This window comes from Lissotriton vulgaris, chromosome 7 (genome assembly GCF_964263255.1).
Source record: "Lissotriton vulgaris chromosome 7, aLisVul1.2, whole genome shotgun sequence".
NCBI lineage: Eukaryota > Metazoa > Chordata > Amphibia > Caudata > Salamandridae > Lissotriton > Lissotriton vulgaris.
This window is the reverse complement of record NC_141695.1, coordinates 1,531,143,734-1,531,160,371: the sequence shown is the minus strand read 5'-3', so window position 1 is coordinate 1,531,160,371 and position 16,638 is coordinate 1,531,143,734. Positions and strand designations below refer to the sequence as shown.

The following is a 16,638-nucleotide window of genomic DNA, read 5'->3' as shown; positions in this document are numbered from 1 at the left end:
TTGCAACATGTACAGCACCTTCCTCAAGTGTTTCTGCTCTTCATTCCTTGAAAGTATTCTTGAATTACTTTGTGTTGTACTCCCCTTCCTAAGCCCAAAAAATACCTTGTGTCAAGTCACCCACCCACAGTAGGGTTGCCATGTTCCAAAATAAAAATATCTGGCGTTTGTTGTTGTTTTAAGAGTATGCAAATGCCCGAAATTTATACTAAGTAGCATTTTAAGCAAAATCATATGTATTTATTTGCCACAGTTCCTTGTTGAAGCAAGCAAGAGTACAGTGTTACATAGATATCTGAACACAGTTTTTCTTTTTAGTAAAATGTTAAAAAGGCTTGTAAATCATGTCTTATCTGGTCACATTTGCTGTGTATTCAAAGACGAGGTCAAATGAAAGACAATTTTTCTAAGGGGCTTGTTTACTTTCATTCTCTGACTTCATAGGTAGATGTAGAGCTTTATTCTGAACACTGATTACTGCACTTTAAATCCCATGTAGATTGACATAACACTTAGGGCCTGAATACAAAGTCATCCCAACACCGTCTTGGTCCCGACCGGCTCATTACAAAGCAAACAAACACTGTTCGGTCGCATGCTCCCTTTTATCATGGTACAGCCATAAACCAGCTGTAACACAAGCACCCTTTGAGAGAAGGGAGGTGCAGTTCAGAGGCAAGCACCCTAAGGTCCCTGCCACGGGGGCAGGGATCAACAGGGGGGCACCCTCGACCCCCAACTGGAGGCCGCTATCAAAAAGGGGCCCTGCTGTGGGCCCCCAAACACGCTTTCTGACATGGTTTCCATGTTGGACAGAAACCATGCATCTTAATCTCAGGGGTATTTATTATTGAGATTTGCAAAGCACCACTTGAGTTCTGATTCAAGGCTTTGTTCTTAAACTCTTGTAAGTTCTTGCAAAACGGATAATTGATTAATTGATTGGAACAAGGATTCACCTCTGAGGTAACTTTTATTTTGATATTCATATTGTGGATGTTTTCATTGGAAGAGCTCACGAGGGGGTGTTCCAAATGGGCGAAGGGAGAATTTGCTTTAACATCAAAGAGCAGGCTGGGGCTAATCCCTTTTAATAAATGGCTGTTTGCTGGAGAAGACAAAATGTAATGGGACAAACATGGGTCTTCGCAAGCAAATATTTTTGGTGGCTAAAAGACATTGACAAAGCTTGTGAAGTCAGGAGTCAACTTATGTTCAACTATTTTGTGGCAGACTTGTGGCTGTGCTTATACATAGCAGAAAGGTGTGGAAGAGAATCTGCTGCATGGCTAAACACTTATAAGGTCCTAAAGGCGAGACATATTGACTATGCCAATGCTTGTTCACTATGGAACGATTCCTTGACACATGACAAGAAAGGTTACAATCTGGATTGCCTATCTGAAAGTTTCCTCACTGGTGCATGCAGATGTGCATTGGAGTCATCATCAAAATGACACAGGAATAACTCAATAAATAAGAGATTATTATATTCAAAGAAAATGCTGTTCAGGGAATTATACTCAAGAAAATGGCTACGAGGGAACAAGCTTCTAGTCGGCTCATCCATTCCCTCAGTCCCCTCTGTGCTTCAACCGAATCTCCACGAGTCTTCCTTGGCTCATGGAACTTTCGAAGAAAGCACAGGACATAGTAAACAGTGAAAACATCCAAATAATCTTATAATACTTACTTGTCTGGCTTCTCTCCTCCTGCACGCTTGCAGGAAGAACCTTTCTGAAGGAGACACAAAATAGAAGGCTATGAGGGTGGCAGATATCAGCAAACTGCAACATAACCAGTTTATTTTCATACCAATATTTCACCTCATTTCAGGTAGGAATTTAAACACTTTACAGGATACCAGTAATGACAATTTAAACAAGTCAAACAAAAAAGGGGAGAAAGAGTTCAGGCATACAGAGGACTCAGCCTCCTTACTTTGGTGAACAACTGAGAAGAGTGCAGATGCATTCAAACTGACTATCTTCCCATTGACCTTTATAGTTTTAAGGAAAACTATAAAGTAAATGGTGGTATAAGAGTGAGAGAGTCAGACCAGTGGGTTAAAAAATACCTGGTTACGTGGGAACTAAATGTTTATTTGATCCTATAGCTGGTATTATTAAAAATGCAAAAAGGAGAGACACCCGTCAATGATTGTGTGTCTCACAGTCAACATGTTTCAAACCTATCCCCTAAGGCTTTTCATCAGGACCAAGTGAATGATCCCATGTACCACTCCTAATATAAACACCAACTGGGTCTTCTTAATAAGTATTAGGGAGAGAAATACATGCAATACAATACCTAATTAGTATTTTTCCTTGCGCAAGATGTTTTAGATGCAGAAATCAGGCCCCAAGAGCTCAAGGCAAGAGGAAGGGGTACTTGTAGTCACACAATCCTCATAGCTGCACCCTTGTTCTGCATATTCTGCCTGCCCTTAGCTCCGACAGAGATAATTCACTTGGTCCTGATGAAAAGCCTAAGGGACAGGTTTGGAACATGGTCAAATAAACACTTTGTTCCCACGTAGCCAGGTATTTTTGATCCCACTGGTCTGACCCTCCCACTCTTATACCACAACTTACTTTCGTCTACACCCTACAAAGTGCTCCCACGTCTTCATCGGTCATAGCACGCCCCGTCCAGCAGCGGAAAGAAACAGATGATGAAGCATGCCACCATGGGACACTTTGGTGGGTGAGGGTTATTTTAAGGAGACAATTTAACAACACAATAATTAAAGTAATAATAACTGGACATGTGAAAAGTGACATATTCTGTGACCAGGACTTGTGTTTTTAAAAGGATAGTTAAGGCAGTAACAGCCTCAGGTGCCATCAAGTTGTGGTATGAAATTACAACATAAGCCTACATGTATGGGGAGCGCCTAAGGAAGCCGCTTTCCATTTTGCCATGACTGCTAAATCTCCTTGTAGTGTTCCTTGGTGTGGTAATTATAAATAGGTAAAACCTGATGTTTAAAAAACATAAATATAAATATATATATATATATATATATATATATATATATATATATATATATATATATATATATATATATATATATATATATATATATATATATATATATATATATATATATATATATATATATATATTACCTACTGGCGATAGCCAGTAGGTATATATAGTTAGAATTTTTTCTCTATGGGACTTTTGAAAATTCTATGTCTAATAACTTTGGCGTTTGTGGACGGAATCGGCTGAAATTTTCAGGAAAATGGCACATTTTGTTTCTGAGCAGCCCCTAAAAATTTGGGGGGGTTTCGTCAAGGGGGGGCCGAGAAAAAAGGGGGGTCCCAAAACGCGTTTTTCCCATGTTAATTTCCATAGGGCGGTTGGACTCACTTTTAGCTCGAACGGCTGAATGGATTTGCACGAAACTTGGCAAAATTGTAGGGACTGTTAGCCCGATGTGCCTTTGCTAGGTCTCAATATATGTGCTCCAGTAGTTTTTGAGAAATTAACGTTCAAACCAAGATATATATCTGTAACAGCGCTCTGGGCAGCGATCCGGTCCGCTTACTTTTCGCTTATCGGAACTTTGCGCGCAGAAAGCTGATTGGCTCTCCGGTGTCTGTCAACATTCTAAACAGTCCGGAGCGGCCGCCATCTTGTCTCTCGGTAGGATCGAGAGAGAAGAAGAGGTGGAAAACGAAAGGGGAATTTAATGAAAGGGGGCAAGGTATCCCCCTCTTGACCCCCTAGGAATGTTGTTGGGGTTATTAAAGGGTCCCGTGGGGAAAAAAAAAAAAAAAAATGATTTTTCACGGTAGAAGCGCTTCACGGGCCGCGAACTGGGCCGCAAACTGGTAGCGAAACGGGAATTCGCCATTTTGTGCTTCGTTAATTAAATTACTAGGTATAAGTGGGTGCGGGAGACGTATCCTAATCCCCTATGTTTCCTGAGGGTGGCTGAGGAGGCTGATATATGTTGATATATCTCTTCCAGCGGCTGTGCGTGAGCTTTTTTTTTTTTTTGCTGCGTGACAGTCCGGAGCGGCCGCCATCTTGTCTCTCGGTAGGATCGAGAGAGAAGAAAAGGTGAAAAACTAAGGGGGAATTTAATGAAAGGGGGCAAGGTATCCCCCTCTTGACCCCCTAGGAATGTTGTTGGGGTTATTAAAGGGTCCCGTGGGGAAAATAAAAAAAAAATATTTTTCACGGTAGAAGCGCTTCACGGCCCGCGAACTGGGCCGCAAACTGGTAGCGAAACGGGAATTCGCCATTTTGTGCTTCGTTAATTAAAGTACTAGGTATAAGGGGGTGCGGGAGACGTATCCTAATCCCCTATGTTTCCTGAGGGTGGCTGAGGAGGCTGATATATGTTGATACATCTCTTCCAGCGGCTGCGCCATCTTGCCTTTTTTCCAATGCCACAATTTTGTCGTGCACAGCAGCCATTTTAGATGCCAGGCTGGTCCCAGGCTATCACCTAACCCTGCGGATGTAGTTTATGGCCCCAGCTGTAGAGAATTCAGACATGCCAATCCTCCCGATTCAGGCGTGTGACTACTGATTTCAGTGCTAGTCTCCCGCCTCCCGATTTCTGCAAGCAAAAACCCGGGGGCATATTACGAACAACTAGCGTTAATTTTTGTCTCTAACTTGTTTAGAGACAAAAATTATCGCCGTACATCGGCGATTTTTATCGCAGATAAACCTTGCTATTATCGCAGAAAAGTCAGCGATATTCATGTATTATCGAGCAAATGCTCTTAGCCATGTTATCCACCTCCCATTGGATAACATGGCTAAGAACTGCTCAGGGCAGGTGTTAGATTTTGGAGATATTCGCGCTTAGCGCGAATATCTCCAAAAGTTGGTAATAGAAGGTAGCGATGTTAGGGACTGTTTCCAGTCGCTAACATCTTGGCACGCCACTTTGCATGTCATTAGTGATAAGTATCACTGACATGCAAAGCGGGGCCCAAGATGGTCGCTATCTCCTTTTAGCTGTCACTAACTGGTGTTAGCGACAGCTTGGTAATAGGGAAATAATTTTATCTCCGCTTTCATGGCTTTTAAAGCCAAAAAAGCGGAGATAAACCCCCTTGATAATATGCCCCACGATTCCTTGGGGTTTCAGTTGACAGGGCTTGGTATTGTGTTACATGGTAATTTTTCCATGAAACGTCAGAGGGTCGATGCAGGGGTTCTAGAAGAGGTGATAAACCATTTAAGCCTCATGAACAAGCGCATGGTCTTTTAAAGATTTGTGAAGTACTCGGGGCGGCGGTGTGTGTGTGCCCTCTTTCAGGAGCGGGCGGGGGGGACTGCCAGCAACTTGCCAGGCCAGGCAGTGTTCAACACGTGCATCACCCTTTCTCTGCTTGCTATTGCGCTCCATGCTTCAGAAAGGTAAGAAAAAGAACGTGCATTTGAGTTTGAAATGTCCGATCCTGCAGCAGCACACTTCCAAAGCCCACACATGACAATAACCCGATTCAAGGCCCCATTCACCCGTTTTTAAAAAAATAGATAACACTCCAACAAAGTAAGGTTATAAAACTTTATTAACTATTAACTTTAACGAACGGAACAAAAACTAAAAACATTTAAACATTTCTGAACACAAAAAGCAACAATGGTTAGAAGCTGTCTTTTGTGCGAATAGTCCCAAGGCAGCACAACGTGCAGAGTTCTGGACGGCACCCAGGTGATGTCGCCTGGGTGCCGCACTGGTTTAGGGATCCTACAATGCAGCACAGAAAAACAGCGTGGGGCGTCCCGGGTGGTGCGGGGGGAGGCCTCGTCAGTAGCGGTCTGTGTCCAGTGTCACATGGCTGACACAACATGTACGACAGGCACCCAGGTGATGTCCAGTAAACTGCCGCACTGGTTTTGGTATCCTACAATGCTACTCCGAAAATTGGCGTGCGGCGGCCCGGGGGGGGCGTGGGGGAGGCGGCGTGAACGGGCCTCCCCAGGTGGCGGCCATCTAGCTGAGTTGCGCCCGCTCTTTCGGCTACAGCGTCTCGCTCACCATGTTGTTGAGTTGCTCCCACTCTTGCAGTGCAGCGATAGGCGGCTGCCACATGGCTCTTAAAATGGCGGACGGCTCCTCGGTTTTGGGCCTGGTCCACTGAAATGGCCCTGGGACACTTTGGAACTCGGACGCTTGCCTGCTAGGGCTTGGGCTCCATTCTCGAAAAGCGTCCCCTCAGCCGTGAAGATTGTACAAAAGTCTTGGGGGCCCCCGACTCCCGCAGGCTTCCGGTGGGGAGCGGCTGCCATGATTGCTCGCGGAATGACCACGACGGAGCCACGAGATGGTGGTGCTCTCATGCTGACGCCAGCTTCAGTCTGAATGATCCAGAAACAAGGTGGGGCTTTCATCGTTTGGGAAAAAAAAATGTTCTAAACCAATGAAAAGTGTTATTTTTAGGTCATATGACCAAGCCTTCCATCTTTAGGAAACCAAAAGTAAAATGAACCAATGAAAAGTTTTATAAAGAAGTCACATGACCTGTTATGCGGCATAGGGCTACAAAAACCGTAGAAAATCCGTTGGCACGTGAGGCGGCGTCAGTAGCGGACCGATGTGCGAATAGGCCGAAGGCAGCACAACGCGCTGAGATCCGGATGGCACCGAGGTGGTGTCAAGCAAATTGCCGTACTGGTGTGGCCATCCTACAATGCTGCGCCGAAAGACGGCGTGTCCAGCTGAGTTCCGGTCACTCTTGCGGTACAGTGAGTCGAACGCGCCGAGATCCGGATGGCACCGAGGTTGTGTCCAGCAAGTTGCTGCACTGGTGTGGCCATCCTACAATGCTGTGCCGAAAGTCGGCGTGGGGTGCCCCGTTGGCTTATGAGGTGATGTCAGTAGTGGACCGATGTGTGAATAGGTCGGAACCAGCACAAGGCGCCAAGATCCGAATGGCAAGTCCTGGATATTGAGTGCCATAGTTGAGAGTTCTGAGCTGTGCTTGTAAGACTATCTGAAGCTTATTTGCACCTGCTGCAGTTTCACTGTTGCCCAAGGTGGTGTCCAGCAAATTGCTGCAGTGGTGTGGCCATCCTACAATGCTGCGCCGAAAGACGGCGTGTCCAGCTGAGTTCCGGTCACTCTTGCGGTACAGTGAGTCGAACGCGCCGAGATCCGGATGGCACCGAGGTTGTGTCCAGCAAGTTGCCGCACTGGTGTGGCCATCCTACAATGCTGCGCCGAAAGACGGTGTGACCAGCTGAGTTCCGGTCACTCTTGCGGTACAGTGACTCGAACGCTCCGAGATCCGGATGGCACCGAGGTGGTGTCCAGCAAGTTGCCGCACTGGTGTGGCCATCCTACAATGCTGCGCCGAAAGTCAGTGTGGGGTGCCCCGTTGGCCTATGAGGTGATGTCAGTAGTCGACCGATGTGTGAATAGGTCGGAAGCAGCACAAGGCGCCCTGCACTGTTGAGCTTTTTTCAATGCCTGTTTTTTGTTGTTTCCCCTCCATCAAAAACAAAAAAAAATATATAAAACTGTGCAAAAATACAAAAAAATGTTTAGAAAAGCAGTGCTTGTAAGACTGTCTGAAGCTCCTTTGCACCTGCTGCAGCTTCACTATTGCCCTGGTGTGGACAAAGATCGCCCATGACTTAGGCTGATTGAGAGTTTGTAGAAAAATGGCTTCAGATTTTCCACATATTACTCTTCAACATTCTTCCTAAATGTAACAATGTGAGACTCACTAGGAGAACGGCTGTTTATCTTTCCTTTCAAAATGCTGCCAACAATATTTTCTGAATGGAAGACACCATCTTGTAGCATAAAGGGCCGAAAGGGGTTCTGGTCTGGCCGATTGTTGGTGAAGACATTTTGACTATATCTTGGACCTGCCCGGCCTCGCCCAAAATGGCGCCGGTATAAATGGGACTCGTAACTCCTTGCCCGCAAATGTATATCTAGAAAATGTTATTGTAAGTGGCCCTGTCTTATTTTAATTACAAAATGTACGTCCACCGATTCCGCAACTGTTAGACACCTTAGTTCTTGCAACCTAATGGCCCGCTCGTTACGTTCCTCTACAGTGTAAATGTCTCCTCATCATATACGATTTCAGTTTGCTCCGTGGCCGGCCCACGTGGTTATAGGCCCGTATTTGTATACTGATATTTTCACAATAAAGGTTTTTAAAACAAAACACGGTAGTAGTATTTACATTGGTAAAGTTTTTACTTTTAGTCACTGTTTTCGAATCAGTAAAAGGCAAGTGAAATAAAGCAGTCCAATTACATGACGGATAAAAGGTATAATATGTAGGAACGCAGTAAAGATAAATGGTCAAGGGCAGTTGTGTTTTTCATTTCTGCAACATAAAGTGATCGATAAGAATCTGATAATCAGGCGTATCGGCGACTAAGACAGCAGGCCGAGTCTCTCTTACTCAACGGCTCCGTCATGGAACGAAGAAACGCCCTTTTTGTCGAAAAAGGAATATATTTTACTTGCAGGACAGTTGTAAATTTTCCGGGAAAGTACATTAGCCTGGAATATTATAACATATGTTTGAAAAAAAAATAATGTTCGAAAAAAATAAAAAGCGTAATTTTTAGGTCATATGACCAAGCTTTTCATCATTAAATTAACAAAAGTAAAATGAACCAATGAAAAGTTTTATTAACAAGTCACATGACCTGTTATGCTTACGTTACGCGCTGCGCGCCGCGCCTCGGATCACTTCCGGGTGCGCTAACGCGGCGTGTCATAAAACGCATTACGCGACAACGTAGGTCAAGAATATAGTCTAAATGTCTCCACCAACCAGCGTTCAGAACACAACCCCTTTCAGCAGTCCAAAAAGTTCTGTTAAATGACAACAGAGGGGACAGGCAACAAGAACCATCAGTCAAAGAGGGGAGGGCAAGTTCTTCTCTTCCGGTTCATGTTGGGGCGCTACCGGAACTGATCGAATTGGTAGTCTATAGTGTTTCTGGATGTTTCAGACTAAAGCTGGCGTCAGCATGAGACCACTACCATCTCGTAGCTCCGTCGTTGCCATTCCACGAGCAATCATGGCAGCCGCTCCCCACCAGAAGCCTGCGGGAGTCGGAGGCCCCCAAGACTTTTGTAGAATCTTCACGGCTGAGGGGACGCTTTTCGAGAATGGGACCCAAGCCCTAGCAGACAAGCGTCCGAGTTCCAAGGTGTCCCAGGGCCATTTTAGTGGACCAGGCCCAAAACCGAAGAGCCGGCCGCCATTTTGAGAGTCCTGTGGCAGCCGTCTATCGCTGCACCGCAAGAGCGGGCGCATCTCAACTACATGGTGAGCGAGACGCTGTAGTCGCAAGAGCGGGCGGTAAACAGCTGAATGGCGGAAGAGGCACAGTGTAGCAAAAGCGGGCGGAATGGCAACTAAAACGATAAAGGGGCGCCCCACTACAGCTTGTCTTCAGGTCAAACGGATTGTGGGACAAGGTCCAGAATTGAAGAGTCATCAAAAGGCAAAAAGTTCCGCCGGACCCCGGGAGCCGGCCGCCTATGTCGGGGGCGATCTCAGGCTACACCAGTGCTATAAGACTTGGGGAGGGTGTCGGAGCCAAGCGTCTTCTCCGAGTCCATGGCCATCACACCGCCCCTCGGGGGCCTCCGTCAAGCGGTTTAGGGAGGTACCATATAACATTGTTTTCAAATGCAGTCAGGTCCACAAACGACCCTCACTTACTTTGGAATAGTGAAGCTGCAGTAGGTGGAAATAAGCTTCAGACAGTCTTACAAGCACTGCTTTTGTAAACATTTTTTTTTTTTTTGTATTTTTGCACAGTTTTATATTTTTTTTTTTGTTTTTGATGGAGGGGAAACAACAAAGCACAGGCATTGAAAAAGGCTCAAACTCAGAACTCTGAACTATGGCACCCAATATCCAGGACTTTCCATCCGGATCTTGGCGCCTTGTGCTGCTTCCGACCTATTCACACATCGGTCCACTACTGACATCATCTTATAAACCAACGTTATGTAAATAGTTATTTAATAAAATGTTTTACCCTGTTTCTTTGCTGGTGTGTTGTCTATATTTTTAATATTTGCATAGGGTTTGTCGTTATTTTGGGCGGGGTGGGTGACGGAGCCGAGCTGTCTTGCAGCCCTCATGGTGTGGAGCTCAGTTCATCTCACTATTTTCGTATTTCTCATGAAGGGTTGTTTATAATATTTCTATTTTAGCGAGGTCAAAAAGAGATCCAATTAGTGGCCTACTGATTTTGCTCGATTACTTTTATTTTTTTACACGATTTTTCACGATCTGCAAAGACTAAACAGAGTATTGCGACTTTGTGCTTGTTTGTAAATAGAGAATGAACCAAAGAGAATCAATTGAAAAACAGTAAATGCTTGGATAATAATCAATCAAATGGAGAGACAAGCAGGCAGGACGGATTACAACGGGGGTAAAGGCCTGCGTTAACTACTCTTCACTATCTGCAAAGAGAGAGTACTACTAAGAGAAAAGAGGGGAGGGGGGCAGCGTTCAAAGCACATCAGCGTGCATAAATACGAAAATGTTTTTATCTATCACGTACTTTACATTTTAATGCTTTTCATATTTGCTATTAAAAAACCAATGAAATTCACAGAAAAAACCATAGGTTATAGTGGATATATAGTTAGGAATTTGCATTTACAAAACCTTGAAAATTCAATGAAAAAACCATTGGTTTTAGGCCATATATAGTTAGAAATTAGCATTTACAAAACCTTATTTTACTCGCATAAAACCATTGAAATTCCATATATAGTTAGAAGCGCTAACTATATATCGCGCACCCGCAATCCACTGCTGATGATGTCACATATTACATCATTCATGACATGGTCAGTGACATCACTGATGACATCACTGATGACATCTCAAATGACATCACTGATGACATCACTGATGACAACTCAAATGACATCACTGATGACATCTCAAATGACATCACTGATGACAACTCAAATGACATCACTGATGACATCTCATTTGTCATCACTGATCACATCACTCATGTGATAATACAATGAACCTCTTCAGACTCTAATATAACCTTACATACACTCAGTATAAACAGACACTCACAGAGTGTCACTCATCCATGGAGTTACTCACACACCTAGTCAGTCATGCAAAGAATCAATCACACCTCCATTTCCTCAACTATACAGTTATACACATCTTACTTATTCAAACATATAATAACACATATTTACTCTCTTATATAATCCCTGATACAAGCTCACAGTGATCGATACAGCCACTCACACATTCACTGGCTCTTATGTTCAGTTATTTATATATGTCAACTCTCACATGTATTGTGTTTTACATACGTACTTACTTGCACATGTAGCAATGAGAAATCCATTCACTCACCAACACACCCATGCACAGTCAACCGCCCATATAGCTGTTTCCACATGCACTCTTGAACTCATACTCCTAGTGAATCAACTGCTTACACATCTATGCACAGAGTCACGCACCTCCCAGCCACCCACACACACACTCAGCCTCCCATTCAAATACTTGGGCAACCAATCAATAACCCATATGGCCACTCTTATAGCTACTGATCAACACATGCAGCAGCTTACACAACAACAAACATACTGATGCACAAATTAAGACAGTTTAGTCACTAACCCATGCACTCAGTGAGACACATTTAATCACTCTTTCATACAGTCAGTCATGCACCTACTAAATTCTTCATCCAGACACTTATACATCCACTCATTCTTCAATATGTAAAACATATTTAAACTTTACAGACACATACAATCACTGGATGTTGTGATCAGTGATGTCATCAGTGATGTCATTTGAGATGTCATCAGTGATGTCATCAGTGATGTCACTGACCATGTCATGAATGATGTAATATGTGACATCATCAGCAGTGGATTGCGGGTGCGCGATATATAGTTAGCGCTTCTAACTATATATGGAATTTCAATGGTTTTATGCGAGTAAAATAAGGTTTTGTAAATGCTAATTTCTAACTATATATGGCCTAAAACCAATGGTTTTTTCATTGAATTTTCAAGGTTTTGTAAATGCAAATTCCTAACTATATATCCACTATAACCTATGGTTTTTTCTGTGAATATATATATATATCCAAAAAAAGTTGCCCTGAGGTGGAAACAAGCCTGCAGCAGGGTGGCTCTCACCACGCATTAATTACAACCAGAGTGCACGGTCCAAAGTTCTTTATTAATTTCCAATCCTGACGCGTTTCAAAGCCTGGGTGGCTTCTTCATCAGAGGAATGTCACTGCTCAACGGAGGTGCTGCCTCAAGCATCTATATGCATGCAATGAAATAATTGCTCCCAGTTGGGATGAGTGCACTGCATGCCGGTGCTTGTAGTTCCTGATAATAGGCGCTCGTATTTCCCAAGTGGGTTCCGTGATGAGGTGACACAAATGCAAGTCTTTTAAAATACCTAAGTAGACCTCCGGGCCATGACGCTGGTTATTTCATTTTTCGCACCTGCTGTGCCATGTCCGAAAATAAATCTTTTTCCCTCGGGGCCCCACGAGACCCGTGGTGGCGAGTTTCCTGCGGCCGGGCTGCCGAAATCACATCCCAAAAAAGTTGCCCTGAGGTGGAAACAAGCCTGCAGCAGGGTGGCTCTCACCACGCATTAATTACAACCAGAGTGCACGGTCCAAAGTTCTTTATTAATTTCCAATCCTGACGCGTTTCAAAGACCGGGCGGCTTCTGCTTCAGAGGAATGTCACTGCTCAACGGAGGTGCTGCCTCAAGCATCTATATGCATGCGATGAAATAATTGCTCCCAGATGGGATGAGTGCACTGCATGCCGGTGCTTGTAGTTCCTGATAATAGGCGCTTGTATTTCCGAAGTGGGTTCCGTAATGAGGTGACACAAATGCAAGTCTTTTAAAATACCTAAGTAGGCCTCCGGGCCATGACGATAGTTATTTCATATTTTGCACCTGCTGTGCCATGTCCGAAAAGAAATCTTTTTCCCTCGGGCCCCACGAGACCCGTGGTGGCGAGTTTCCTGCGGCCGGGCTGCCGCAATTACATCCAAAAAAAGTTGCCCTGAGGTGGAAACAAGCCTGCAGCAGGGTGGCTCTCACCACGCATTAATTACAACCAGAGTGCACGGTCCAAAGTTCTTTATTCATTTCCAATCCTGACGCGTTTCAAAGCCTGGGCGGCTTCTTCATCAGAGGAATGTCACTGCTCAACGGAGGTGCTGCCTCAAGCATCTATATGCATGCGATGAAATAATTGCTCACAGGTGGGATGAGTGCATTCCATGCCAGTGCTTGTAGTTCCTGATAATAGGTGCTCGTATTTCCCAAGTGGGTTCCGTGATGAGGTGACACAAATGCAAGTCTTTTAAAATACCTAAGTAGGCCTCCGGCCCATGACGCTGGTTATTTAATTTTTCGCACCTGCTGTGCCATGTCCGAAAAGAAATCTTTTTCCCTCGGGGCCCCACGAGACCCGTGGTGGCGAGTTTCCTGCGGCCGGGATGCCACAATTACATCCAAAAAAAGTTGCCCTGAGGTGGAAACAAGCCTGCAGCAGGGTGGCTCTCACCACGCATTAATTACAACCAGAGTGCACGGTCCAAAGTTCTTTATTAATTTCCAATACTGACGCGTTTCAAAGCCTGGGCGGCTTCTTCATCAGAGGAATGTCACTGTTCAACGGAGGTGCTGCCTCAAGCATCTATATGCATGCAATGAAATAATTGTAGGCGCTCGTATTTCCCAAGTGGGTTCCGTGATGAGGTGACACAAATGCAAGTCTTTTAAAATACATAAGTAGGTCTCCGAGCCATGACGCTGGTTATTTCATTTTTCGCACCTGCTGTGCCATGTCCGAAAATAAATCTTTTTCCCTCAGGGCCCCACAAGACCCGTGGTGGCGAGTTTCCTGCGGCCGGGCTGCCGCAATTACATCCAAAAAAAGTTGCCTTGAGGTGGAAACAAGCCTGCAGCAGGGTGGCTATCACCACGCATTAATTACAACCAGAGTGCACGGTCCAAAGTTCTTTATTAATTTCCAATCCTGACGCGTTTCAAAGCCTGGGCGTTTTCAATATTTCATGAAGATTCATTAAATGACGTCAAAGTTATAAGCAAAACAAATAAATGCTCTTCCTATGGAAACTCGATCCTAACTGTATAACTACCTACTGGCAACTGCCAATAGGTAATAAGGAATAAATTATAATAGTTCCTTGATTCTTTTAGCTTTCAAAACTTCTCTCTATTACTGTCTTTCTAATTATCCATATATACATTTTTATTAATATTCAAGTACACATAGAAGTAAAAAATGGGGAGTATTCTATCAACACAATTTCTAGAACATCCTACAACACGTGGAGGTTAACAGTTCATCAATTTTTTTAAACCTAACAATATTTTTTTGCAACATTTTCTCGAACATTTAACGGCACGTGCAGGTTAAAAGTTCACGGTTGTTTTAAGTTTGAACACTGCATTCCAAATGAAAGTATTAGGTGTGGTTGAGTTGATCAAATTTTACCCTATAGTATGTACTCCACGTTCAAACTGCTTTTTCTTAACCACTCACAAAGATGCTTTTCCACAAAACATCGCTTTTCATCTCCCAATCAGGTACCGTTTTGTATGTGAAAAGAAACTAGTTCCCCATCTTTAAACATATCTCTTAATCTACGAAGGAACTGCATGAGCTACAGACATCTTTCCATACCTTCCAGCCATACCTTCAAAATGCTAGTTTGGATCGTAGGACATAGCTATGTTTTCTGGTGCAAGAAGTATGCAGAACAGAGACATATTGACTTACACCTCGGTTTACAAAATGTGGACATTAAATGGTTTGGACAGAGAGGACTGAAGTGGCACCAATTGTTGCCTTTGGTTAAAACCTGTTTGCATCTCCAACACCCTGACCTCTTGATTGATTGTGCACTGTGGTGGAAACGACCTAGGCACATTGACTGGGATAGGTTTCGAAATGCTTATGAAGGACACCTTTGAACAATTGATGTTACTTTTGCCTCAAACTGTCTTTGTAAATTCCAATATATGCCAAAGACAGAAGTGGAAATGGTCCAAACAATTTTGTCCTCAGATTAATCTAAACAAAGTCAACAAAGCTGTGTCTGCATACCTCAGAGACTACAAAATGGGCTCCATCCACAACAACAACATACATTTTGATGTGGCGGATACCTACAGAAGGGATGGAGTACACTTCACAGATCAGGGAAACTGAGTTTTCCTGAATAACTTGAAGCTCCAACTAATGAACACAAGGGCACTTTTTAGAGCCACCCTATAACTTACAACTTAGGCCTGCTATTTTAAGACCAGATAACGACAACTCCCGGACCCTCGCCAAAATGTATTCTCCACTCAGCAGTGGCGCAGCAGCCAGACCATCTCACTTTGCAGCACAGACCTCTCGCTTTGATCCCCAGCTCTACTCATCCATAGGGGTGAGTAGTTTGCACTTTAAAAATACTGTATTGATTTACCTTCGCACTCCCTATACAACACCACCTAAGCACCATATACAAGTTGAACACGTGTGGCACAGCGCCCAGAGCACATGACTTCACAGCATAGCACACACAGTTTAGGCTCACGGTTTCATCCCCGAGTCCAGCAGCAGCTCAATTTAACAGCATGACCCTCTACGCAATACCTCACTTAATTTCCGTACCCCGCACTTTAAGACCGGTAGGGGTCAGTAGTTCAACCGCTTTACCCCGAGTCTGTCAGCATCTCAGCTTACACCCCCAGCGCCATCATACCTGTAGGAGTGAGTAGTTACCTTTGCACTCCCTCTATAAAAAACCCTAAACACCATACACAAGCTACAATGTTCAAAACAAAAGTTCCTCCAAGTAGCTATACCTTCATGCAGACACTACTTGGACAGGTATGGCACAGGGCCTAGAGCACATGGCTTCCCAGCATAGGCTCACGCTTTCATCCCCAAGTCCGGCAGCAGCTCAGCTTAGCACCATGAGACTCTAGACAATACCTCACAAATTTTCCGTACCCCAGGACTTTCAGACCAGAACGGGTCAGTAGTTTGTCCTAGTAGGTATAAACACATGCTGACACTACTTCCATAGGTGTAGTGCAGCGGCCAGGGCACATGACTTCACAGCATAAGACACACAATTTGAGCTCACACTTTAATCCCAGAGACCCGCACCAGCTCACCTTAGCAGCAACAGGCTCTAGGCAATATCTCACTTAATTTCCGTAACCCACCACTTTAACACCGGTAGGGGTGAATACTTCGCTTCGCACCCCCTCTATAGCACACCCTAAACACCCCACAGAGGTTACAGTGCTCCTACCCTCCTATTTCCCACTTTTTTTGCCCTTTTTTCCCCTTACTCGCTTTAACAGAATCACAAAATAGCGGCTAACACTTCCTAGTTGCAACAGCTCGCACCGCTCGCAGCTAATAAGCAGCACGCTTGTGTGCGTAACGCCTCAGCCAATCAGATGGCAGAATAACCAAATATCGATATCTGTGAATTTCGATATTTCTCAAAAACTACTGAACCGATTTACACCAAATAACCAAAGCGTGCTTTCCAGACCAAGACCCTTCTGCCTGCCAAATTTGGGGTAATTCCGTTCACCT

At 44.3% G+C, this 16,638-nt stretch overlaps 1 protein-coding gene across 4 annotated transcripts in view; it reads right to left on the bottom strand.

The window, feature by feature from the left end:
* Nucleotides 1-16,638, bottom strand: part of LOC147705943 (uncharacterized) — a 433,145-nt gene that overhangs the window by 69,462 nt on the left and 347,045 nt on the right. For all 4 annotated transcript variants that reach the window (XM_086929001.1, XM_086929002.1, XM_086929003.1 and 1 more), the window contains one exon: nucleotides 1,694-1,737. In XM_086929001.1, the coding sequence (XP_086785127.1) occupies nucleotides 1,694-1,737 (44 nt within the window). The remainder of the gene's footprint in view (nucleotides 1-1,693; nucleotides 1,738-16,638) is intronic.